The sequence below is a fragment of the Telopea speciosissima genome, chromosome 6 (assembly GCF_018873765.1).
Source record: "Telopea speciosissima isolate NSW1024214 ecotype Mountain lineage chromosome 6, Tspe_v1, whole genome shotgun sequence".
NCBI classification, from domain to species: Eukaryota; Viridiplantae; Streptophyta; class Magnoliopsida; order Proteales; family Proteaceae; genus Telopea; species Telopea speciosissima.
The window spans coordinates 52,554,454-52,581,975 of NC_057921.1; the positions used below are offsets into that span (position 1 = coordinate 52,554,454).

Consider the following 27,522-nt stretch of genomic DNA (forward strand, 5'->3'; position numbering starts at 1 on the left):
TTAGAAGCCATCTCTTCTTTTCCCCTGTGAGACCCCATGACCAGAGGAAACTATGGATTGGAAACTTGCTGAAATCCATGGCGCCTCTATATCTTGCTTACCTTGTACTACTCATCAACACAACCTCCTGAACACCTTTAATTGGGGTCTGACTGGCTTACTTTGTATAAGTGGCTCAAAAGCTGCTTGTTACCTGGGGAATACAAGGATACCATGACAATCAAAGTAAATATGGAAATATTGCCATCCAAGGAAAGGGAGGGCAACCAATTTGGGTGCCTAATTTGCAGCATAATGAAATGTCTCAAGGTACAACTGGACTCCCTCATAGTGACCCCTCTTGGCCATTTTCATCTATAATGCGCTAGAATCCCTACAAATGAATTGGAACATGAAACCCAAATGTGTATGGCTATTGTAAGGGAGGGGCGTCTGCTGATGGTTTTTTCTGGTGAAGATTCTGAGATTAAAGAGACAGTAGATGACTACTTAACTCCCAACTCACTGGCAATGAATGTAGTAGCAAAAATGTATATTTAGCTGCAGAAGAAGATATTGTCATAAGTGCTTGACAAAGCTAACATGGGAAGGAATTGGCTTTGATGGTAATGGATGAACCTCTTATCATGTGGTGTGGGTAAGGGAAAAAAGTTCGTGTTACGCTTGTAGCAGCGATGTTTTTGCTACAAGGCTAGCAGCTAAGGAAATAGAATAATTCACTTCCCCTTTGGGTTCATAATACCCTCTTAGGTTTTAATATTTTCTAATATAGGCTTTAAGACCCAATTCCTTTAGTTGCTAGCCTTGTAGCCTACAAGTGTACCAATAAAATTTCGTTCGTGGGTAAGGATGTAAATGGATAGTCAAAAATCTGTATCTGATTTGTATTTGTATAAGAGAATCCACATTTGAAAAATTGATATCCGAATCTGTTAAAATGCTATATTATCCAATTATAAAAATTTGATTAAATTATATTTTTATAAATAATATTTTATAATACTAAAACACCATTATGAGTTCACAGATAGTACATATAATTAAACAAGAAATTAAATGAATTACAAAGATTCATGAGGATGCAATTTCAAATAGATCCTTCAACATCCACCTCAATGGGTAATAGGGTTTTAGTAATTAGTATTGGGATTGGCTCGTATCTGTCTGGATCAGACGTTCCCTTCTCCCTAAATTTTAATAACCCTTGGATCAGTATCGTATTAGTCAGGAATCTATATTGGTCTCTACCAATATCGATATGCATCGGCCGATATGGCCTGATTCCTTGAACCATGGTGGGTAATGATTTTATTTCATTGAAATCAACCTTAGTCAAGTTTTCGTCATCTCTTGGTCTCCTCTACTCAATGCGGCTAGTTAAAGATGCAAATGGATAGTCAAAAATTTGTATCCAATTTCTGTTTACATCCGTTTAGTAGAATCCATATACACAAAATCAATATCCGGAAACTATCCAAATCCGTTCTTAAACTAATCAGATGTGAATGCAGATAGTGCTATATTTGATTTGTATTTGATTCGTTTAGATCTCTAACTACATGTTCTACAACGACGAGATTCAGCCCAAGGAATTAAAAAGAAACTTTGATTGCTCCAAGGAGAAGGCACGGAAGATTCGGCCAACGGGGAGTAAATAAAATGGATAAAAAAGGATTTCCCCATTTACATGATTAGCATATCCGCCGAGTTTGTTTTCCTATCTACTCAGCCAATTCATCGAAAGATTAGCTAACCCCGATCTGACTCACAATGTTTCAAGACATAGACTGAAGTAATTCAAGAACCGAGATCAAAGCTATGAGAAAAGCCACCCAGTAAGATTGCATGATAAAACGGTTCTGCATAGGTCGTCCCATCAACTTCTTTCTTTTTCTGCTTCATTGGAGTAAAAGACTGAAGAACTTATTTATGTAACATGATTATAACGCTGAAACACTCGAATAAAAAAAATTTCACCAAGAAAAAAGGTACATCAAAATGAAGAAAGAAGGGGAAAAGAGTGCTGTGGTGAATCTTTGGAGGGCCGTTTTGCCTTCAAAACGTGCCAGAATGGTTTAAAAGTACATATAATATTGCCATAGGTGCTGACTCCTGTAGAGCTCGTCGAGACCTTTGAATCGATATGTAGTTCAACATATGTTTAATTCTGGTCCGAACCAAACCGGTTGGGTTTGTAGGAGTAGTTCTGTACTTTTCTAAGTTAGGGCTTCCTTATAAAGTGTTCTTATCTCTTTGAGAGGGTAAGGTGAGATCTAAGGGTGTATAATTTTCCTTCAGAGAAGTACTGAAAACAGTTCTACCAAATTGGGGGTGAACCACGTAAAATCTAGTGTTGTGTGTTTGTCTTCTCTTCTTCTTCGTTTTCTTCTGCAAAATCCCCATTTCTGGGCGTAGTTTTTCAAACAACAAACACAAAGTTCTAGAAGCAAACATATGAGTCTCAGAATTAAAACGATGAGAAATATAATGAATAGAAAGAGAGAGAATCTGTCTACTCAACAGGAGAATTTTATCAACTAGAGGTTGAATGGCTCAAAATGATTCAGTCTTAGCTATTACTGCCTAACAATCAGAAACCAATAATAAATGTTGAATTTGCAAAATCTGAGCAAGAAGGATGCCATATGGTATAGCTTTTGCTTCCGTAGCAAATGTTGGAAAGCCAACGTAATGTATACTCTTTAACAACAATAAAGCACCCCAAGCTATCACGGAGAGTCATACCATGCCCACCATATGAACGAATTGCCGACGAAGCACCATCCGTGAAAGCAAAGGTATAGACAAGAGGTAATTAAGTTGGTGGAATAGTCGAGAGGATCGTAGCGACCTAGACAATGTACCGATCTGACCATGAGGCAGCTTGACACCCTTTTGCCCCAAATACATAAGTCCTTCATGGTGCCACTGAGATCAAGGTTAACATGTCGGAGGGTGACCCTGGCAACAATGCCGAAACTATTGAGGACGCAAAGGCCAATGTTCCAACAATGGACAAAGTATGTGATGGTGTCAAGGCCGGCCATCAGGTACTTTAAGGACATGGGATCACATGATGGTGTTGTGTGTGATAAAGATTGGAGGCTTGGGTTTGTTCTTGGTGTTAGGGTTTAAAGGTTCATCATTTACCATGATCTTACTCCTTCACAATGTCTGGAACACAATCTCATGAATGTAAATAATTAAATCACATATCTGTTTGGTGTTTGGAGATGAACCAACAAGAGACCCTTTGAAGATGCCACATAGAGTAGAAGAACCTTCTCTTAATCTTTAAATGACAATAAGTGGGTTAGGTGTGAGCTCCTAGCTGTATATGCATCTTGTACGTAAATGTAGCTGATCCGAAGGAGGATACTGTTTTGAAACCCGGATCACCCATTTGTAAGTGAGTGATAATGGCATACACATACCTTAGGTAAGGTTGCATACATTATTACTAGGGCTGTAACAGGGTCGGGTTGGGCTGGGTTTTTTAATACCCTAACCCAACCTGAGTCCCTTTAGCTAGGCCTAGGCCTAAGCCCGCCCTGACCCTGACTCAGGGCCTAAATACCCTGACCCTAACCCTGACCCTGACGGGCCAAGCCCAGCCAAAACCCACCCTAATTGGCCTTGACCTTGGCCCTGCAATAAGCAAATTAAAATAATAAGTGTCGAAAAGATGTGAAAGAGGAGGCTTGAACCCAAGACCTCCTTGTAGCAATTAGTTTTTTGCACCACAAACTACCAAGTGCTTTAAGGACTTATTTATACGTATAATAACTTATATTTTTTAATAAATAAAGAGTTTTCTACATGGCCAAAATTCACGGTAAAAAATCAAGGTAAAAAATCAGGGTCAAAATCCAGGGTCAAAATCAGGGTCGGGCTGAGTCCGAAGTCTCAACCTTGACCCGACCGAACCCTGACTCAGGGCCGGGAATTTCTGGCCCTAACCCGCCCTCAGGGCCAGAAATCTTAGCCCAAGCCCTGTGCGGGCTCAGGGCGAGCCAGGGCGGATTCGGGCCGACAAGGCCAAACTTGCAGCCCTATATTACCCTCCCCAAACCCTGCAGTGGTGCGAGCCTCATGCACTGGATACGCCCTTTCTTTACATACCCTAGGTGACCCAAGCTCTACTTTGGGTAGTTTTGCAAACTAAAACCCAAAACTATGTTGCACCAAACCCAAAAACAAAAAAAAACCAAAACTGTGTAATCTCGGATTTGCCCCTCATAAGGCAGAAAATCACCCTTGGGTTTTATCCTCACAAGTTAAACCCCTCTACAGGGCTTTCCGCCTTTCCATATTCTAAAACTCGTCTCCGTTGCTCGAAGGCCGTCTCTCAGCTAACAGAACATAGCAAGCTTATCGAAGTAGTGAATCTAGGTTTTGGTCTTCCCTACAACTCCCAATCTCAGTGCTTAATGGCGCCCGTTCTTAGTAGGAGCTTGGCCTCAGCTTCAATTGCCTCTCTTCCTCCGTCATCATGTTTTCCAATGAATAACCGCAGTAGAGTTCTGAGATTGAGAACTGCTTTTCTACCCCGAAATGTTCTGAGAAATGGGACTCCTGGGGCTGGGTTGAAGTGGAAGCTCGAAAAGAGGGACAGTCGAATGGTTGTCCGATGTGCGGCTGCTGTCGCAGAGAAAGAAGCCGCTGAGACTTCTGGGGAGAAATTCGAGTATCAGGCGGAGGTGAGTGTTCCGTAAGATTAATTTTGTTTTCATGGCTTCTGATATCTGGGTCGAACTTTGAGTAGTGTTGAGGTTTTGCCTCTGGTGGGGAGTTAGTGTATTGTTAGACCCCATTTTATTGTGCGAGGAGAGAAACGAATGCCTTTACCTTCAGAGAGATGAAATTAGGAAATGTAAAGAAAGAATTTTTCTCTTCGAATTTTTGGAGTTTTACTTCTTGGTGACTAAATTTCATTTTCCCTGGGCTGCCGGAAAATTTCGGGTTTTGGTTATCAATTTCTACTTTTTTTATGGGTTTATTCAAAACTAGTTAAATTTTCTCCTTTATATTCGAGTTGGTTCAATTGTATGTTCTTTACTATCTTCCTCCATTTATCTCTTCATGTTGCTTTATCCACGTTGAAGATTGTATCTCATGATTTATGATTTCTTAAATAATTGCAGGTTAGTCGGCTCATGGATCTAATAGTTCACAGTCTTTATAGTCACAAGGAAGTGTTTCTTCGAGAGCTCGTGAGGTGTGTATGTTAGCATATCTTGACTTCGGCAGCTATTTCTCATGTTGTTGAGCTATATAATCTTGAGTTTCTACTTCTTTGATTTTTGGGTATTTATCAATCTTTGCCGAACTTAGTTTGAAGTTACAGTATGTTTCATGAGACAGGGGCCGCTTTGAAGAAGCTCTTTACTCCTTTAACTTCTGTTAATGGTTTTCAATTTTTGCAGATATAAGAGTGATTGATTCTTTTGATAACAAAATTTTACCCCTCTTTCTCGTCTTTCCTTCAGACATTTGCTTGGAAGAGATATCTTCTTTTTGTCATATTTTCCTCAGTTGATTGACTTGTTCTGTTTAATTCCATGGTCTTCATCAGTAATGCAAGTGATGCTCTAGATAAGTTGAGATTTTTAAGTGTGACTGAGCCCTCTCTTCTTGGAGATGCTGGTGAACTGGAGATACGCCTCAAGCCTGATCCAGAAAATGGGACCATTACTATAACGTAGGTCTTTGCCCATTTTAAAGTTTGTTCTTTCAATTGGTAAGAGTAGTTATTCATTATAACTTCACTGTTCTTGCAGAGACACAGGGATTGGACTGACCAAAGAAGAGCTTGTTGACTGTCTTGGAACCATTGCTCAGAGTGGAACATCAAAATTCTTGAAGGCTGTGAAGGTAGTGGGTTTTTTTTTTTTTGGGTGGGAGGGGGTGGGGTTGGAGTGGAGGGGTGAGTGTTTATCTTTGTACTTTATGGCTAGTTTATTTATGTCTCTTCTTTGACCCTAATTTTTATTTTGTGACTATGACCTGCTTATCCATTTCTATTGAGTCATTTTTGTTGAACCTGTATGCAGGAGAATAAAGATCTTGGAACAGACAATGGTTTGATTGGTCAATTTGGAGTTGGATTCTATTCCGCATTCCTTGTTGCTGACAAGGTATGCTGAGTTGAAATTCATTTGTATTACCATTGTCAAGTTATCTTATCTCTGTGTTAGTTCTGCAAGAGTTGAGATTTGTGTGCTCATCATTAATGCATGCACACAAATTTGTTTCTGATTTTTTTTTGAACTTGGAATAGGTTGTTGTGTCTACAAAGAGCCCAAGGTCAGATAAGCAGTATGTCTGGGAAGCCGTTGCTGAAAGTAGTTCATATGTGATAAGAGAAGAAACTGATCCTGAAAAGCTGCTACAGCGTGGAACACAGATTACCTTATACCTAAGGGTATCACTTCTCTTCCTCCATTCAGCATCTGATATTAGTACATGGATCCTCATACTGAATTATTGGGATTCTGCCTTTCGGTTATGCAGCCAGATGATAAATTTGAATTCTCGGAGCCTACTAAGATTCAAAGTTTGGTGAAGAATTACTCACAGTTTGTTTCCTTCCCTATTTACACTTGGCAAGAGAAATCAAGGACTGTAGAGGTGAGGGTTACTTTCTGGGTTGTGCTAATATTTCTGTAGCTATTAGAGCATAGGAATTTGTTCAAAGGTGTTGTATCATTTTACTTCTGCATGTTACCTGTTGGAGAGAAACTGAATGTCTAGACTTCAATTGGCCATGGTGCCTTTGCTGACTTCTTTTTAGGGTGACTGTTGAAAGGGTCCTATTCTTTATTGTTTCATCAAACTGTAAATTATCGTTTTCATTTATTCAAATGAAAGTTGCTTTCTTTAGCTTGTTTTTAATTAAAATGAGACTTTGGATAGGTGGAAGAGGAAGAAGAACCAAAAGAGGGAGAAGAACCAAAATCAGAGGTGATGAATTGGATTTGGATCATTGGGTCATCTCGCTTTGCCTTTTCTATTTGAATAGTATGGTCAAACTTATGTTTCTTCTTGTTCAGGGAGAGAAGAAGAAGAAGACCATAACAGAGAAGTATTGGGATTGGGAATTAGCAAATGAAACAAAACCGATATGGGTAGGCATTCTCTTTTTATTCTTTTTTTTCGGGGGGGGGGGGGGTTACGTGATATCATGATATCTGCTTACTTATGGCTCCATTTGTTTCTATGGGAAAAGCATTTTCTGGAAAGGAAGTATTGATTATGACACTTGTTTTTTATTTCTTTGTTATGATGCATTTTCTTTACAAAAATAATAAGAAACACGTCTGGGAATTGAAAATTGCAGAAAAAAATCCAGCCTGTGATGGAGGTGGTACCCGCCATGGGTGGTAATAGTATTGTTGACTAATTCCAACCATTTCACTGGAAAATAACATCCAAATTATATAATGGAACATTATTAACATCATTTTTGGACTGAATTACGCAAAGTAATTTCTGTGTGTTTTTTCCTATACTAACACCATGCTTTGCCATGTGGGGAGGGTGATATGGCATTCTTGACCATATGGGTATCTAGAAAATGGTCTAGATTGGTCACATGCAAATTTGACACTTAGATCAACCATATACTCTCTCATGAATTGACATATTTCCTTGTAATTTCAGACGTCCAATTCTTTTTAGAAAAGGTTCATTTTTCCATTGGATTTTGAAAACCTTATTTTGCCACTTGCTCAACTCTGTTTTGGTTGAAACTTGATAAGTGAGCAGGGGACCTTTGGATCTGCCTGTCCACAAAATTTCAGCTTTTTGGCAGATATTTGTGCAAGTCTAGAGAAACTCTCTAGACTTGCTGGATTAGAAAAACTTTGTCCTTTACTATATCATTTTTTAATACATTATGATTAATTTTCATTTACTCTTGCATTATAAACTTAATTTGGTACACAGTTCTATATGTTCTATTATAGTAATGATTTTATTTGTTAAATTTATATATATATTTGTAGATGCGGAATTCGAAAGAAGTTTCAGAGGATGAATATCGTGAGTTCTATAAGAAGACATTCAATGAGTTCTTGGACCCACTTGCATACACCCACTTCACAACAGAGGTATGTTTTAACCATCTATTGGCTATTGCACTGGTCAAGATTGAAGATTGTAGGGTGGGAGCCTGATTTGGTATTAAAATTTGGCAGGGTGAGGTGGAATTTAGAAGTGTTCTTTACATTCCTGGCATGGCACCTCTTAACAACGAGGACATTGTAAACCCTAAGACGAAGAATATACGTCTGTATGTCAAGCGTGTATTTATTTCGGATGACTTTGATGGTGAACTGGTAAGTTTTATGGAGTACTGGCATGATTTATAATTACTCTTCTTGGGGTGGGGGGGTTTAGACATTACTCCTCGGTTAATGGACCACGTAGAAATGTTCTTTCTGATCAAATATACTGCTTACTAATTCTTGTATGCTTGGTAGAAGATTCTTCATATGATGACATGGTCTGAGTTATGTTCTCCATTTGCAGTTTCCACGGTACTTGAGCTTTGTAAAGGGGGTGGTAGATTCAAATGACCTTCCCCTTAATGTTTCTAGAGAAATTCTTCAGGAAAGCCGAATTGTAAGTTAATGATTATCTGCATTTTCAAATAAGATGGTTTTAGATAATATATTTGTTCCCCCTTAGCCCAAAAATGATTGAAAGAAATGATAAATGCTTCTGTTATGCTTATTAAAAAAATTTTATTCTGAAATCTGTTTTAATTAATATTAATATTTTGGTTACATGAACAATTCAGTTTTGGTTCTCTGATCAACAGAGATGATGATTTCGTTTTGTTCCCTGGGTCTATTCTTCTTTTTTTTTTTGTGGTGACAGGTAAGGATTATGAGAAAGAGGCTTGTAAGGAAAACATTTGACATGATTCAGGAGACAGCTGATGGTGAAAATAAAGAGGTAGGGAACAATATGACTCTAGGGTACTCGTTGCATTGTTGCATCTTAGATTAGCATCTACATGATATAATTGATTTTTTCTTTTCCAGGATTACAAAAAATTCTGGGAGAACTATGGGAAATTTATCAAGTTGGGCTGCATCGAGGATTCAGGGAATCACAAGCGCATAACACCTTTGTTAAGGTTCTACTCTTCCAAAAGTGAGGAAGACTTGATTAGCTTAGATGACTATTGTGAGAACATGGGGGAAAACCAGAAGGCTATCTACTACTTGGCTACAGACAGCTTGAAAAGTGCCAAAACTGCACCGTTCTTGGAGAAGTTGCTTCAAAAGGATATTGAGGTATTCACTTTGGTCTAGTCTCTAGTCACCATACAAACCAAAGGAGAGGGATAGAGTACAGTATAATACTAGTAAGGTTAAAGTGTGAGTTTGGTTGCCTTGAATGTTAAAAGTGAGGCCCCCCTCCCAAAAGAAATAAAGATATCATTATATTGTTTTGGAAGAAAACTGAAGCAAATTAGGAAACCCCCCCGCCCTCCCCCTCATTGGGCCATCCGAAAAGAAGACCAGAGAGAGCAATGGATTTATGTTATTTAGCCGAAGATGATTGGAGAGGGTTGATGATGAAAATGCTTCGAAGAGATGGGTCTCTTTCATAATAGTGAAAATAGGGATCTTCTGGCAGAGAAATTTTAGTATTCTCCTGAATGACTAGTACTATCTGTGCTTGTTTTAGGTCTATTTGAGTGGTGGTTAGGTTTGGTTAAAATGAACATAATGCCTTTTATTGGCTTTAACAGGTGTAGGTTTTCTTACTGCTGTATTGCTAACGTTATACTTGCTTTCACAGGTCCTATTTCTGATAGAGCCTATTGATGAAGTTGCCATCCAGAACCTACAAACATACAAAGAAAAGAAATTTGTGGACATAAGCAAGGAAGACTTAGAGTTAGGTTTGTTCATGACTTAATAGCCTTCAAATTTGATTGATTTGAATCTTCTCTGTTCTCCTGGGATGCCTCTTTACCATTATGCCAATTGGTACATTAGGTGATGAGGATGAAGTAAAGGAAAGGGAAAACAAGCAAGAGTACAATCTTCTTTGTGACTGGATAAAGCAACAGCTTGGTGATAAAGTGGCTAAGGTGCAAGTCTCAAAGCGTCTCAGTTCATCTCCCTGTGTGCTTGTCTCTGGAAAGTTTGGATGGTCTGCTAATATGGAAAGGTTAGCTACATTTTTCAGTTCCTGTATTTTCGCTCCTGTCATCCATTTGAACCTTTTCCCTTTGCATGAAGGTTTTTCTGAATTTCCTTCTCCTTTTTCAAGGCTTATGAAAGCACAGACCCTTGGAGACACCTCAAGCTTGGAGTTCATGAGAGGGAGAAGAATATTGGAGGTCAATACAGATCATCCCATTATTAAAGACCTAAATGTAAGATCAACCTCTTTAGCTGATTTGGGCTGACCTTTTCTATGTTATTGATGGTTTGAAGTTTCTCTCTCCTTACCAAGGGGCTTAAGTTTTATTATTTGTTCTTGTACTTCTGTGGTTTTTCTGTACTCTTTTCTTGTATGGATCAAGTCATGCTGGGTATATCATTTACAGGCTGCATGCAAGAATGCCCCAGAAAGTGCTGACGCCAAAAGAGCTGTTGACCTCTTATATGAGACGGCCTTAATTTCCAGTGGATTCTCTGTAAGGGCTATCATACCAGTCTTTCTTTTGTTAACTGGATGCAGTTTTTTACAGCATTTGCTTGATTTACAGCCTTTTAATACTCACTTCCCTTGTTGCTGTCTTCCCTTCCCTGTACAGCCTGACAGTCCAGCTGACTTGGGTAACAAGATATATGAGATGATGGCAATTGCCCTTGGAGGGCGATGGGGAAGATCAGATTCAGAGGATGCAGAAACAGAGGAATCTGATGTGGGTTCGGTTGAGACCTCAAATGCGGAAGTGGTTGAGCCATCAGAAGTGAGGACAGAGAGTGATCCTTGGCAGGGTTGATAAATTTTGGTAGCTTTTTGAATTTAGGATTGTTGTTTTGGCTTTGTTTATGATTTTTTTTATCAAGGTTTATGCTAAGGCATTGTAAGCTGAGGCATGAGGGGATAAAGCCATTAGAGAAGTTGAGAGCGATCAATTGTAATTGTGGTAGAAACATATAAAACTCTACCATCAAGAGGTGAAAGAGTATTCAAATCCTTCTATTACATGTATTACATTCCTTCGTACTTCTTAAGGAATGTAGTCATATGGGGTAATGATTACAAAAGTTTTTAAATTTTCACTTCCCTTCCCTTTAATTCCTCTTGCAACCAATCGGAATTTTAGCTCTAGGTTGCATTTGATTTTGTTGAATGTATGTATATCACGGTAGTAATAAACTACCACACATTATTGTTATTTTTTTTTTGATAGGTTCTACCTACTCTTATCCTATTCTATGAGGTTGGGGGGGCGGGGGCGTGGATCGTTGTCCCCTCCAATTCTTCCAATTCCTCACATGGGGGTGGAAATGATCACCCTACCCCCTCCTTGAAAATACTATCCAAGGTGGGGTCCACTCCCCCTATTAGAAGAATTGGAAGTGCCCGCAGAAGGTAATAATTATTTGGGGGGCGGAGGTGTGAACCACGAGACTTGAACCCAAAACCTCTTGATAGAATGGGCTTTAATGGTGTATAGTCCTTCTGCGGGGTGGATCGTTATCCCCTCCAATTCTTCCAATTCTTCACATGGGGTGGAAATGACCATCCTACCCCTCCCTGAAAATACTATCCAAGTTGGGGTCCACTCCCTCTATTAGAAGAATTGGAGGTGCCCAGAAGGTGATAATTTTTTTTTGGGGGGGGGGGGGGAGGGGCAGGTGTGAACCAGGGGACTTGAACCCAAAACCTCTTGATAGAATGGGCTTTAATGGTCCACAGTCCACACTCTACCAAGTGCACTAGGCCACAGGAAGACACTGTTATATGGAACCCCACTGCTCATGGAGAGTTCTCAATCAAGTCTTTCATGACTCTCCATGGCGAATCGCCTAGATTTTATCGGACTGTCACAAATCTTATGTCTAAAATTTCATTTTGGCTTTTTTTACCCAAAAAAAAAAAAAAAAAATAAAATAAATCAATTTGCCTTTTTAACGGAAGCATACAATAATATAATAATAATAACGTTTACATCTTTTACCAAAAATAAAAAAAAAAATAAAAAAAATAACGTTTACATCACCCATCACTAACCAAAAAGTCTTGATCAATTGAAGAAGAAGCGGCGACTCGTAATTGTTGGATTACCTAGTGATTTTTAAGCTTATTGTGGCCGTTGTCATCATCTTTCTTTAGTCTTTACACATATTATGACAGTAACATGTGGATAAGATTAACTCATACCAACCTTTTCTTGGAATTTTTATTTTACTTTTTTAATAAAGGGGAAATGGTTCTGAATACAGATCCTCTCCAGCACGTATCGGACGGCTGGGGGCTGTTGTTGGGGTGCATGTCGCCTGCCCAGCTGTTTGATGTACATTGGGTGCACTAGCATGTTGGAGAGGATTCGATTTGAATGGTTCTTATATATGACATGTGGTATGAATTTTTCTTTACATGTCTATTTAAATATTTATTATAAGGGGGAGTGTTCTCCGTGGGGAAGCACAAGGGCCTCGCATGCATGGCAGCAAATGAGAGTGCAAGCACTGGCATCTTGGGGGTGGGATTTTTGTCTTTCATGGGGACGGGGCAATCATTTTATCCCCCATTGTGTCTGGGAGTGGCTTGCGCCCCCCTCCAGAGAGAACATTTTCCCTTATTATAAACTGATGATGTGACCATTTACAGATTAAATAAAAAGATGCATAATGTTTACCAAAAAAAACAAGTCATGATCTTGATTAATTTCATAACCTACTTAAAGCAAATATCTTCTCATTTTTTGGCCTATATCCCCATTTATGACTATATTTGCCCATGGTTTTCTGACTATTTTTATGCATTCTCTTACATCCTTAGGTTTTCAAAGCTTTGTTTTTCTACATCGCAATTTCTATTGAACTAAAACATGATATTTGAACAATGTATCGAGTGATACATCTAGTCAAAAAAAATTGGCCCCTTACACAGTTACATGTGGTAGTTTTGTTTTTTGGTAACGAGAAGATCAATTAAAGGCGTAGGAAAAACGTAAGGAGTCAGTCTTACAAAGCTCAAACACCCAAGAGGTGGAACTTGGCCAGTCAGTCCTTCCTGCTAATGAGATTGCCTTCCGGGCCAAGAAGTCAGCCACGCTGTTAATCTCCCTGGGAATGTAAGAAAAGTTACAAGTTCTAATGTGTGTCATTAGAAATTTAATATCCGAGATAACAGGTTGGATATCTGGAGGAGGAGTTTCTGTGGTGGTAATGAGTTTAATAGCCTCTGTGCTATCGGATTCCACCCGAGGACACTCCAAGCACTCAGCAAAACACTGTAGCAGACCACTGCGAATGGCGAGACACTCTCATTGGAGAACTGAGGAGAAGTAGGCTGGTTCAGAGGTAGTAGTCAATGGCAAACCTGTGTGATCTCTCAACACATAACCGAGTCCCCCTTTGCCATCTGTGAAGGCCGCATCAGTATTTAGCAGGGTTGTGCCCACTGCTGGAGGAGCCCAAGCAACTGTATGATTGGAGCTGAGACCATTAACTGGCCCAACTGAGGCATGTTTCTTCTTCCTTTGAGCCTGCTCGAAAGTTTCAAATTGAACTTCAGCTTTTCTATTAACCTCCATTGGAGAAGACTCAGTGCCATAAAAAATAAGCTCATTGCGGGCTAACCACAGCTGCCAGCATATGGAAGCAGCAAGGCCTTCCAACTCCTGTCAATGCTCCTTCCCCAAATGAGGCCAAGAACTCCAACTCTGAATAAGAGAGTGCAACTCCGGATTTATGGAGGGAGGGGTGAAACAGAGCCATGACCCAAACCAAGTGGCTCGAGCAAAGTCACAATCCAATAGGATGTGATCCACAGATTCTCCATCTTTACCACACCTAGCACAAACAGGATCCACTTGGATTTGGTGCTTAGCGAGGTTAGCTCCTGTCGCAAGGCCCCCTGCACAAGACCTCCAGAGAAAAGATCTAATCTTCGGAGAGGTGAAACAAGACCATATCTTCTTCCAAACTAAGGAGGAGATCGGCGGAGAAGAGGGGACTGTAGGATCGGTAGGTGATTGCATCATGTGATATTCCTCCAGATTAGTCAAGAGATGATATGCGGATCGGTAGGTGATTGCATCATGTGGTAGTTGTTGGCAGTTAAAGTGCATGGATAAGATGGCTCTTTGGTCTGATCTATGAAAATCAAAGAACCACCCAATATTCTAGTAGTTTACTTGGAAGGTCCTGCATTCCGATCTTTTTACTTTTGACAAATTAACCAAACTTTTATCCATAGGACAAATTGCCCTTTCTATACATATACGATGCAATCTAAATGACATCTTCTCTTATCTTGCTCATTTCCTAAGAGAATTTGGGCAGCCGGGGTATTGGGGTTAACAACTAAACATCTCTCAGTCTCTTCTTTTTGTTTATCTGTTTCTTATGCTTAAAGAGTCATTAAGGTCTAAACAGGATTTTTCTCTGTTTCTTTCGTTGTTTGGTATTACTTGTGGCAAGAAAGAAATACTTGTGTTAAAGCTAATAAACTTCCAAATCCTATACATATAACCTAAAATAGAATCGTTATCCCTTCCAATTTTCTGCCCCCTCCAATTCCTCCAATTCCTCACATGAGGGTGGAAATGACCACCGTACCCCCTGCCCGAAAACACTGCCCAAGGTGGCGTCTACTCCCCCCTATTAGAGAAAGAAATTGGAGGAATTGGAGGTGATAATTATTCCCTGAAGTATCTCTCAATGGGTTTTGATCATTGTCCCTTTGATGGTGCATCTCCTCTAGAAGCATACTATGCGGTTTTCCCTTCTTATTCTTGTATTATTATTTGTGATGGGTGCTTTTCAGAGAATACTGGGGAGGCCGGTTGGGCCTCGTTAACAATGATGGATAAAAAATTTATTTGTGCTACTCTAAACTTTGGATATGCAAGATCTATACAAGAGTCGGAGGCACGGGGAATTCTTGAAGGATTACAAAAAGCAAGACAGTTAGGGGTCACAACCGTCACCATTTGGACCGATTGCAAAGACTTGGTTACCATGCTAGAAGGGAGATATGGATGGTTGGCATTGGGAGGTCTTCAATTTTTTGTTGGATACCAAAACTATTATGGACAATTTGGCTTTGTATCGTTTATTAAGCAACATTATTCCTATGTTTCAGTAGCTTACTCTCTAGCCAATAGGGCTAAAATAGATAAACATAGAATGCATGCAGATGATAATGTTCTCTCTTTCTTATTTTAATTCTAAGTTTAATTGTGCATTAAAAAATGAATATATAGTAAAAGTTCCAAATACATGCATATTGAAACTAGAGGGCCTTCCTGGAAACAAAACTGAAGTTTCAGTCGTAATCATGGTTCAAGGAATCAGCATCAGATCGTTCGAATCGGGTGATTCATATCAGAATCAACAGACAACAATCTTGATTCTGGTCGATCCCATATCGGTGTATCATTACAGATTAAGGGTAGAATGGTAAAAATCTGAATTTAAAAAAAAAAGAAAAAGAAAACTAAGAGTTGATTCGTCTGATCTAGACCAATACGGGATGATCCTGATCAATATTGTTGTCAGTCTCTCTTTTCTCTCCCTTCTCTCCTAATTAAAATATGGGAAAAATAATGTTGCCTGATCGCATGGCTCCTGCGCCCAAACATAGGAACCATACGAAATTACCACACACCCCCTATGAAATCAGAAATCCAATTTGTGTTGATGCCCTGTGCAATCTACATGACTAGGAAGCGATCTCTTCCCTTATAATATATAGTTCTTCTTTCTCTTTTTTTTTTTTTTCCCCTTTAATTATATTATTTTAGGGAAGAAGAACCCTAAAAGGCATTGTGGCCCCTACGCCCAAACCTGGAGGGGCACGAAATGACCCCTCCATCAAAGGCAAAAGCCCACGTAAGGGCATGCTGCCTTTGAAGAACCCTCTCCCACTGTTTTATTGTTCATTTATTTGACGTGACATGTAAGATGCCAATATAATTTATGGGAAAAAGAGCGTTGCTGATTGGCCGTGCGCCCTTATGCCCAGACATAGCGTTGGGTGAAATGATCACCCTAACCCTATGTTGGATGCCTGAAAATGCTACCATTGGTCCCCATGCTTGTGCAATGGCCACTACCAAGCAGCGTTTTCTCTCCCATATTATAAATTGATATCCTACGTGTTCCTTCTCTTGATCTGATGACTCAGTTTTTTTTTTTTTCCGAGGTAGGAAAGAGCATATTATTAAAGACTAATGAAAAGAATTATGGGTCATACATAGAATTACATTCTCGTAACCATAGATCCTGATTAATCACTAGTGACTCTCTTGCTGAGCTCTTCAGGTAAGTCACTATTTATCCAAAAACAGCTGTCTAAGAGTGGGCATCAACCTAGATAGAAGATCTTCAAGCTAGACGAACATCCCAAAGAAAGACCAGATATGCTCAATTTGATCTAGGTGTCACCAAACACAGTCTTGTAGGCTGTGTTTGGTATGTATTCTTGGAATACATTCTTAAACGATAAAAATATCATGGCCCTCTTGATTTTCTCCTAATATATACTAAATAGCACTCCTAGAGTCCGAGAGTAAATCTTAAATTTTGGCATCACGCGCAAGGACCATAAATTTATTATTAATTTTTTTGGTAAAAACGACCATGAATTTATTTTATTGTAATTTATCTATCAATTATTATGGGGTCCAACTTTATATAATTATATACACCTGTTTTCCATGTCTATCCATGATGTCATCAACAACTACCGAAACGCCCTCTTTCCGGGCCTTTATCCGCTGCTGTGCATTGCAGCGCTGCAGTGCATAGCAGCAGATAAAAATTCCCTCTTTCCGTTCCATGAATCCTTCTCCAATCATATGCATATATTAAAGAATACAAGACAAACTTTGAAGATACCATAAAAAACAAAAAATGCAGACAAACTTTGAAGAAACCCATTAATGAGAGGTGAGAAAGTGAGAGAGTCATCTGTCCCATTAGGCCATTATTTTTAGGTCATACGGTCAGCGCTCGGGCACCGCCATTCTAAAATAGTGCTACTAGCAATATTTAATACCAGTCATTGATCTACTTCAAGGTTATATGAGCTATTGATCTGGTAATAGTTAATCAAAGTTGTTTATTAGTTGCAATAGACTACTTGATGTTTCAGTAATACCCTCCCACTGTTTGTTTGGATGAATCTTAACTGTGATCTCCTGCTAGTGTCTTTCCCCGTCGGAGGACAAATCGTGACTCCAGCATCGCACTTGCCGTTCTTTCCCTTTCCTAGTTAGGAATTTGGCTAGATACTCACCACTCGCAGCAACCGTTGCAACCTACCACTGACCTACACCGTCTTTATTGTCTCAGTCACCGCCTCAACCATGGCCCGTCACCATTAAAGTAGAATTACAGAGATCAGTCTGTTGCCCTCGAAAGGGAATCGGAACCGAGCCTTATCATCGTCACTTCTCATCACCATGGCAATGTTACTCTTTTCTTACTCGTCTCCTTTTCCTCCTCTGTTGCCGGTTGCAGCGAAACCAACGCGCAACACCTCTGCAACCCCACATATGGTGATACCCAAACCAAAAGGCTCTCTAGTGCGTAATTCTTCCTTAAAAAATTAACCAAAATCAAATCTAATTTTATTATTTTTACCCTTTTTAATTAGTTTAAGAAGCATTCCATTATGGTGATGCTGTAATGTTCCTTCCTTGGTTTATTTTGAGATTGTTGTCGGTCTTACAATTAGATGGCTAAGGTTTCTTTCTCTCTTTTAGTGATGCCTTAAATGATCAAGAAGTTAGGGTTTCAAATCGACGGCTGTAATTTGAATTTTGAACCTCTAACTCAGGTTTATCAATCCTAAGATTGAACACTTCTGCAGAGGTTTAAGAAATTGACACTCACCAATGATTTTGGTCAGATGACTTAGACCAAGTTTAAGGATTAGATGGTTCGAACAACATCAACTGAACCACCAGGCAAGGAAGGGTGCAGGGGGTGCGATGGGTAATGCGAGATGGCTCATGGTTGGTGAGCCGTTGGGGTGGATTTGCAAGTGAGGGAAGAAAGGGGGAGGATGGTGGGATGGGGTTGCGGGATAAGGAGCCGCAGGTAGGGTGTAGGGTAGAGCGGAACAGGGGGTCGTCGAGGGGACGAGAGGGTGGAGCTGGGCGAAGGCGGTGGTGGGGTTGTAGAGGTGTTGTGCGATGGGGGATTGCGAGGCTGGGAATCATGGGGTAAATAACCGGCTGTGTCTGCAACAACCGATAATAGTTTAATGGAAAGGTAAATTTATCGACGGTTCAAATTACGTACTATTAGATCAATGACTCATATTGACTGAAGCTCTGCCATCACTATTTTAGAATGGCAGTGCTTAAGCGCTGCTACCACTCGCCCTTATTGCTATTATAAGGTTTTTTTTTTTGTTAAAACTATTATAAGGTTAGGACGGATATTTTTGGAAACAAAAGGGGCATGATTGCCTCTCACATGTATGTGCACCTCACGGAGGGTTTTTTTTTTTTTTTTGTTACAGCACCTCAATAGGTGCAAAGGATCTATTCTAGAGAGAGAGAGAGAGAGAGAGAGAGAGAGAGAATGGAGTTGCAACAATGAACGGGTTTAGTATATCATTAAAAAAAATCAGTTTTCACCTACATCAAGGTTGACCAACTTAGATATAGAGTAGAAGTTCCGACAATCAATAAGATGCTAGTATATAAAATTCCATTACACCCTACTAGTGTGTTTATCATTTTCTCTTTATATATGACAGTTGATATTAACATCGAATGATCAGAATCTTAGGCTTTGTTTGGTATGCATTTCTTCTAGGTCGATTTCATATTCTCAGGCATTATCATCCAAGAATGCAAAATCGACTTGGAATACATTCCAAGAATGCATACCCCTTAATGTCAAACCCTCCAAGGTGACGTGAATGTCTTGGAGTAGTATAGTGGTGGGCCGACAATAATATAAGGAGGTTGTCACTTGTAGTGGTCCTCTTGGCATTCAAGTTTGGTATATGGATAAGTCTCATACTCATCTATAAAATTCAGTCCAAGCGTCTAAGTTTTTATTTCTTCCTTTAAGAATTTTTAAAATTTTTTTTGATAGCTTGAAGCATAGGGATTAAGGTCCGGTTAAAAGTTAAACAAGGCCACAACTTGATTAAAGCACAATCTAGTACTTGATTATAGTCCGAAAGTGACCAAGCCTGATCGAACCGATCCAAATCCAACCTAATTATCTAAACGGACAATCACGAACCAAGATTTGAGATTGATTAAGCCCGATTAGGCCGAACCCCACCGGTTGACATCCCTCCTAGATTAATTGTGGTGAGTTCTCTCAGTGAAGCGGAGTAAGGCTGCGTATTGCGGCTATTTTACGTGTTTTTTAAGATAATAATGATAGGAAAAGGATTTTATCAAAAAAAATGATAGGGAAAGGACAAAGTGGATAAGATCTACTGGAAGAAAGAAACAAAAGAAAAAGAGAGATGGGCCGGATTCGGAATCTTTCTAAGTTTCTGCGTCAGATTGCCGCGTTTTAACGTGTTTGAGATGTCTGAAAACTTTTAACAAAAAACAGAAGTTAACTGAAAACTAGAATTTTAGCAATAGAAGGGCATAACAGTAATTCCGTACCGACAAACATTTTTTTTTTTGAGATGCCGATAAACATCGATACCAAAATATTTTTCTCCCTCGCATTATTTTATTTGAGATAAAGATTGTTATCTAAGCGCATGTTGGTCGGATGAAATGATCGTCGCATCTTATAGAAAACAGAATTTCCTACGAACGCGGCGGAAAATTCCGAGGGATAAATGTGCATGTGTGTATGAATGATTCACAGCCGTTTAGATAAAACATTTTCATATAATAGATTCCATTTAAACGATTGATTGTGAATTACTCACGTACGTGAACATTCCTCGCACTCGAAAATTCCCACGTAAACTGAAATTGTAGAAAAACACTGAGCCTGCATTTAAGCGCACAGAGTATAAATGTCTGTGAAGTACGAAGCTTCGCAATTCGCATCCACAGTTCCACACTTCACTCGTCTCTTCAGGAAGGAGAAAACATTAAAACTGAAATCATTTCAAACTGAATTTGACGAAGTAGAAGATTCCAAGTTTTCTCCTTCCGGGTCTTTTGCGTTTCCGAAGACAATTGTTTGGTCTGAAATTGCCGCAGTGAAAATTCCAATTTATAATCGGGAAAGAAAGGAATCCAAATCATAACCTTCCAAGTTGGCATTTTATTCCTCAGTCGACTCGATTCGACTATTATAAGGATTCAGGACAGTAGATCAAATTGTAATTATATACCTGACCAATATGTGACGGAGGAGTTTTCTCCTGGTCTCTCTTCGAAAAAGAGGCCAACAAGGTATCTCCAAGGATCAATTCTATATATTTTTCCCCAGGGCCTTTCCGTTTTTTGGAGGGTCGTTTTGGATTTGCCTTGATTAAAGGTATTGGATTTTTGCTTGTATTTGTAGAACGATTCTGGGTTTTGAATCATTTGATATAATCTTTTGATTTATCTGTTTTGAGTTCTGCGAGCTTGATTTTCAGTTTGATCTTTCTGTTGTGCTGCCCAACAAGAACTGGGTTTTTCTTGTTTTCATTGTAACCGCTTCTGGGTTGAAGTCCTTCTCTTAAATTTGTTTATAAGTGAAATTCGAAGGTATGCTTCTGACTGTTTTTCTGCTTTTTACCAGGTTTCTTCTTCCAATTCTGTTGCTCAGAAATTGAAATTGATCTTTGGAGTAGTGTTGTTATTATTTGTTTGTTTAGAATATTCAATTCTGTATGAATTAAGATCTTCCGGTTCTGAAGCTGGTTTTAAGATCGCTGTACAGATTTTGTAGCCTAAAATCAATTAAGGGGGTAATTTCAAAGATCTCTGGTGAACTTGAAACTCTATTAGGAGACTTAAATAATTGAAAGATGACTATTGCCCCGAAGAAGGGGAAACGGGTTATCGAGGAGAATGCTCCTTTGTTGCCGAGTAGGCAAGATGAAGATGTTGGATTTGATGAGTACGAGGGAGGTTCCTTTAGTGGGGCCGTCTTTAATCTTTCAACTACTATTGTTGGTGCCGGAATCATGGCTTTGCCTGCGACTATGAAGGTTTTGGGGCTTATTCCTGGGATAGCTATCATCATCTTTTTCGCTTACCTGACAGATGCTTCAGTCGAGATGTTGCTCAGGTTTAGCAGACCAGGGAATGCCCTTTCTTATGGTGGAGTTATGGGAGATGCCTTTGGAAGGGCAGGCAAAAATTTATTGCAGATATGCGTCGTTGTCAACAATATTGGTTTGCTTATAGTCTACATGATTATCATTGGTACAACTTCAACTTAGCTCTTATTTTCTATTCTCATCTTTCTTTCTTCTTAAAATTATCATCTGGTCTAGATGTTTGTTGATTTTTTGTGACTTACTGGTTCGACCTTTATTGTTTTGTTGCAATCTGTGTAATGAGAAGATTTGAAAATTTCTCAATCATGCCATAATGCAGATTACTAACACTAATTTAATGGTCTCTCTCAAAATATAAGGTGATGTAATTTCTGGAACTTCTTCAAATGGAGTTCATCATGCTGGACTCCTGGAAGGATGGTTTGGAGATCACTGGTGGAATAAGCGTACCTTTGTTTTGCTTGTAACTACTCTTGCAGTATTTGCTCCATTGGCTTGCTTTAAGCGTGTTGGTAAGTGTATGCCCAGTTTATTCTGTATTATTCACCATTGCTTCTCTGAATTAGTGTTAGATCCCATGTTTGTTTCTTGAAACAATTAGTTTTCGCAATTAGTTATTTGTATGCTTTTCTTAGTTTGCCAATTCAAGATCTATGGATGATTAATTTCATTTTAGCTGTTTGGAACTCTTAGATATCCTTGTAGTTTAGAGTCTTTTAGACTATGATGACCATTGTCTTATGTATACCCTGGCTGCTGATTTGATCAGTCAGTCAGGCCAGTTTCTAATAGAAAGCAATGTAAAACTTTGGTTCATCCCATGGTATTTATCTACTCCAGAGGAGTATGTATCCTTAGGTCGAACCATAGTGTTGGCCATTAACTCTTATTCTTGAGACCTTCATATACTTCAGCAATATGTAAAAGGTGAAGAGATGTGTTGAGACCTTGGGATAACTGGATGGATGAAATGTTAGCTATAAGGTTTGAGGTCCAACCTTTGGTGTTCCCTTTCTGATTGATTAGGAATCAGAAATGAGAAAATGTATATTTCCTGTGTTTATATATATTGTCGCCCAAGGAACCAGCATTTACATTTGGTGTTCCCATCCTGATTGAATAGGAATCAGAAATGAGAAAATGTGTATTTCCTGTGTTTATATATATTGCTGCCGAAGTAACCAGCATTTACATTTGGCATTTGTGGTTGTCTGCCCAAGTATTTCTGTGTTTTGCCACCTCACCCTTCTTCCCTGTGTAAGTTTCATCCAGATAAACCTTGGCCACATTGCTCATGCTAGCATATTTTTATGCGAGATGAAGGATAATCCTATTTTTCTAACATAGGAAAGGATTTATATAAACCTCGACACATGGTGGAGGGTTATTTAGATGAAGCACATCAGGTTGCAAGGGGGTGATGTGTTGAAACATGTTGGCCCCATTGGGCTCACCACCTTTGCTTTCATATGCTCAAAAGTTAATTGAAGTATAGAGACCATGAATTTCAGTATTTGATTGAGTAAGTAAATTAGATCCAATGGAACGATCTGTTGTTTTCAAAAGATACCCTCCAATGCATGAAATGATCAAAAGATCAATTAACCCCTGGTAGAACTGTTGTATCTTGTCCTTCAATGGAGCATATAATTGTTGAGTGATCATGTAAACGTTGAACTTGGTTTAACCCCAACCTATCGCTAGTACCAAGTTTATAAAATTCGGAATTGTGAATCAGATTGGCAAGGGGCAATCTTGATCCAGATAGGCTGATTTGGCCCTGTCCTGGATGAAATCATAGCACTACCATGAATAAAAATTTTCAAATAATTTTGGTTTTGGTATTGGATCACTGGATCAGTCTTGGCTGATCATGGTCTGGATCAACTGATCTAGCTGAACTGATCCTGATACCTGAAACCATAGGAAGGACATCTTACATAATAAGGCACAGACCTGGGGCTGTTAAGCTTCAGAGACTGGACCTGGATACGTTTTCCTTAATCCTCAGTGTGAGCTCTCATTTAGTGTGAAATCTAGAGGAATCTAATGTCTACCTCATTTTTCTGGCAATATTAGTTATTTCAGCTCAACTAAGCTTTTTTATTTTACCAATCCTTTCTGCTCTTTGGCAGAATCAACTGAATATCATATTAATCTTAGTTTGGCAACTACATCCTTAATTTGATTATTTGCTTAAGATGCTTAGTACCACGAGTATTCAATCCTTGGTAATAATACTTCTGATGTATGGTTTCATCTATTGCAGATTCATTGAGATACTCATCTGCCTTATCAGTTGGGCTGGCAATTGCATTTGTTGTTATTACCGCGGGTATTGCTATCATCAAATTGATCGGTGGACACATAGCAATGCCCAGATTGTTTCCAAATGTGACTGATATCACATCATGCTTGAAACTTTTCACAGTGGTGCCAGTTCTTGTGTCAGCGTATGTTTGCCATTACAACGGTACACAAGCTGAATCTTACCATTTTCTCTAATATGGGTATAGTTGTGGAGACTAACCATTGCTGATGAATATTTGCTCATTTTGGTAAAGTTGGGGTTGTCATGGGTTTTCTTGCCTTATATTTGTGAGAATCAGTGAATAAGTAATGCCTGCTAGTTCTGAATGGTAGTCAATTTTTTTAAGTCGTATTTGATTCAACTGTATGATGCTTATAATTTCTTATGATTGAAATCTTTAACTTCTACAAACTTTTTACAGTGCACACAATCGAGGGTGAGCTTGAAGACCCTTCCCAGATACAGTCGATTATGCGAGCTTCACTGGGATTGTGCTCAACTGTGTACATCATAACAAGCTTCTTTGGGATCCTCCTTTTTGGTGATGCAACCCTTGATGATGTACTAGTCAACTTTGACACCAACCTTGGCATTCCATATGGTCAACTGCTTAACGATGCTGTCCGTGTTAGCTATGTCATCCATCTCATGCTTGTCTTCCCCATAATCTTCTTTGCTCTACGGCTCAACTTGGATGGTCTCCTCTTTCCCTCAGCTAGGGCTTTGTCACATGACAACAGGAGGTTTGCATTGATCACTATTGGGCTCATTTCTCTCATCTTTTTGGGGGCAAATTTCATACCTAGCATCTGGGATGCTTTCCAGTTCACTGGCGCAACTGCCACAGTTTTCATTGGATTCATTTTTCCTGCTACCATCGTTCTCAAGTAAGTTAACCCGTATAATGGCTGGAATGTGTAGGAAGTAATGAATTTATTCTCATTTTGTACGTTTGAATGCTGTGTTCTGCGGAAGCACCCTCTCAAACCCCCCCCCCCTCCCAGGGGGGAGAACCTGAAATATGATAAAGGAATACCATGTTACTCATGATTGCCAATTTGACAGCCTATTATGGAAAATATATTACACATATATGCATCTTAACCATTTCAACACCGACTTTCAGCTAGTGATTTTTTTTTCCTGAACTTGAAGTACCAATTGAATGAAAACTGATGGCTGGAATACATGATTCATGTATATTGTGACTTTCTGTGACAGTAAATTTTGTAGGCATGTATTATTTTAGTGGTGATAAGTCAATGCGACACACACAGCCCTCTGGCAAATTAAATGTCAGACAAAAACGCATTTTGAAGTGTTCATGCAGTTGCAATCTTCCAATGAGCGCAAGTCCATGATGTGCTTATGCAACAATAGAGTCGAAGGAGTATATATTAATTTCCTGTGATGACTCAAGGCCTTTGGGTTTGCTTTAATGGCATATGAGTCCATGTTTATACTGTCAGGTTGATTGATATCTTTTCCCTTTTGACTGTGGTCTCTTAAATCAAGAATTCTTTATTATGCTCCTTTGTGGGGGGATTGTGGTGTTGGGACTGATGTTGCCATGATAAGCTTGCTTTCTTATGGTATTATCTAATTCTCTTTTTTTTTTTTTTTTTTAAATTATTTGTCCTGGTATTGCAGGGACCCTCATGGCATAGCCACAAAGAAGGACAAGATCTTATCTGTCTTCATGATTGTCCTTGCTTTATTCACAAACATGGTGGCCATATACAGTGATGCCTACTCCCTGATCAAAAAGAACCCGGTCCCATCTGCATGATATTTCTTGGCGTTAGTTCTTATAATCAGCATCAGATGGGAGGAAGCTGCTAGAGTCACTGTGCTGAAAAACCGAAAAATAGACTCATCGGCAATCCAAGAGAAAATCAGGGTTTTCTAGAATGGTCTATTGTGTTCAGTAAGATGAACACTTGACTCAATATGAAAGTTGAGTTGCTCTGCCCAGCGAAAAGAGAGGTGGCTCCAGATTCTCCATCTCCATCAAAATTGTGTTGTTGCATTGTTTGAGATATATATATATATATATATATAGCTGTTGTGTCTGAGTGAAGTTTATTTTTGATTCATGAATGTTACAATGGGAAGCTCCGATCCTGTACCCATTCTGTATGTTTGTTCTCATTTTGATACTATCATTGATCCAAAAATTAGCCTAGTATTATGATTTTTAATGATCCACACTGCAATTTTCGTATGGTGCGGTCCTGCTTCGCTGGGTTTGTGTTTTTCAGCCTAAGTATTCACCACATGTAGACTGGCTGATCTCTGACCAATGCATTTCCAGGTGCACACCTGAACCAATTCTGATATATATATTTCTGTTGCTATGGTTGGAGTTGAAGCTGTTCTTTTTTACTCCATATCAACTGATGGTGACTTTGAAATTAAAGATAGCTAACGGGTGAATTTTTATGTCACAGGAGATATTGTTGCATTACAGTTCTGCATTTGTGGAAGGGAGTATGAGATGATACCCCTCTGGTTTTGTAGAACAATCGAGTGCAGGAATTTATTGCCACTCAGATTCTAAACCTGGGTGAATTACTTGGAGTTGTGTCGTTTTTTCTCCCATCTTTTTAATTGTAGTTTTTCCCCCCACCCCACCTCCGGTTGATGCAACTTAGCTGAGAGCATTCCTGTGTATACAATGTAGGATATCCTGGCGCCTGCAGCTGCCGCAGGATTGGCCTGAGGGCTGGCTATTGCAGGATGTGGGGCTAGTGTAGTGGGTGCTGGAACCTGCGGGTGCGCGCCTGGCTGGGCGGCCTGACACCTATCAAATTTTTTTGGAAAAAGAATGCTGCGCCTGGTTGTGTGTCCCCGGCCAGACATATGAGCATACGAAATTACCGCTACACTCCCCTTAAATTCAAAAATCTCATTCATGTGGATGCCCTTGTATGCAATGTCAGACTGTCATACTCTCATTGGTGCCACTGGTGCTAGGACTACACGACAAGATAATGATCTCTTGTCACAAAATTTTTTTTTTAGGAAAACTTAAGTGATTAGCCACTATTACGTTTATGTTTGGGAAATTTTCATAGACACCCCCTATAAGTATTCAATATGTCATGGACATACCATGCTTGGTCAAAATATCACAGATTACCCTTATTTTATGATTATATTTCAACTCAGTCCACTGTGCAGTTAAGTCTCTGTGAACTCATTTATAATGACGAAATCACCCTTATAATAGGATGAACTTCTTATAATGCCCTTAAGGACTAAAACCCCAAATTTCCCCAAAAAAAGAATTGTTTATTATGGTCTACATCTATCCATCACCGGTGGCATCCAACACTGGAATGCTTCACCGGCGACCAGATTGGGTTTCAGCTCCATCTTGTTCATGTCAGAAACAGATTCAGATCTTCTCGAGCTTCTCGGCCTCGAGCTCGACATCATCCTCAAGGAGCTTCAGCCAAGAACCTGTAAATGAGAAAACTCATTCTCAAATCCTTCTTGCTGTTTATCGATCTCTCGGTCTAGGGTTAGGATTTGGTTTTTTTTTTTACCGGATTTCTAAGGAACCTTCGTCTGCAACCAAGGTTGTTTGTATTTGTTCCTTCTATCTTGATCTGTTATGAGTTTAGCTTATTCTGTCTTTCCTTTCTCAATGAGCAACATGCTAATTGTTTGATCGGAAATCATTTAATACCCACACCCATACGCTACAAACTGGGCAATTGAAAGAAAACCAGCTCGTAATAAGATTACAAGAGATTACTCTTTTCATGTCCTCTTTTTTGTTCTTTTCTTAATTAATATAGAGACACAGAAACAGAGGAACAAAGTAATATCAAAAG

At 39.3% G+C, this 27,522-nt stretch overlaps 3 protein-coding genes across 3 annotated transcripts in view; all 3 read left to right on the forward strand.

The window, feature by feature from the left end:
* The first annotated feature begins 4,288 nt into the window (after positions 1–4,288).
* LOC122663787 (heat shock protein 90-5, chloroplastic-like) lies at positions 4,289–11,176 on the forward strand. Its single transcript, XM_043859433.1, has 19 exons — positions 4,289–4,700; positions 5,145–5,218; positions 5,576–5,701; positions 5,781–5,874; positions 6,054–6,137; positions 6,281–6,424; positions 6,514–6,630; positions 6,916–6,963; positions 7,053–7,127; positions 8,007–8,111; positions 8,199–8,339; positions 8,533–8,625; positions 8,884–8,961; positions 9,051–9,305; positions 9,817–9,919; positions 10,017–10,191; positions 10,294–10,399; positions 10,574–10,663; positions 10,784–11,176. Exons 1-19 carry the CDS (start codon positions 4,431–4,433, stop codon positions 10,973–10,975), a joined length of 2,370 nt encoding a protein of 789 aa, XP_043715368.1. The 5' UTR covers positions 4,289–4,430; the 3' UTR covers positions 10,976–11,176.
* Positions 11,177–21,006: 9,830 nt separating this feature from the next.
* Positions 21,007–27,522, forward strand: part of LOC122663789 (amino acid transporter AVT6A-like) — a 34,086-nt gene continuing 27,570 nt past the window's right edge. Inside the window, exon 1 of the mRNA XM_043859435.1 lies at positions 21,007–21,136. Within this exon, the coding sequence (XP_043715370.1) occupies positions 21,115–21,136 (22 nt within the window). The 5' untranslated portion in view covers positions 21,007–21,114. The remainder of the gene's footprint in view (positions 21,137–27,522) is intronic.
* LOC122663792 (amino acid transporter AVT6A-like) lies at positions 21,115–25,657 on the forward strand. The gene is made up of 5 exons (XM_043859436.1): positions 21,115–21,514; positions 21,729–21,881; positions 23,639–23,842; positions 24,102–24,567; positions 25,331–25,657. The coding sequence occupies exons 1-5, from the start codon at positions 21,115–21,117 to the stop codon at positions 25,467–25,469; spliced, it is 1,362 nt and encodes a 453-aa protein (XP_043715371.1). The 3' UTR covers positions 25,470–25,657.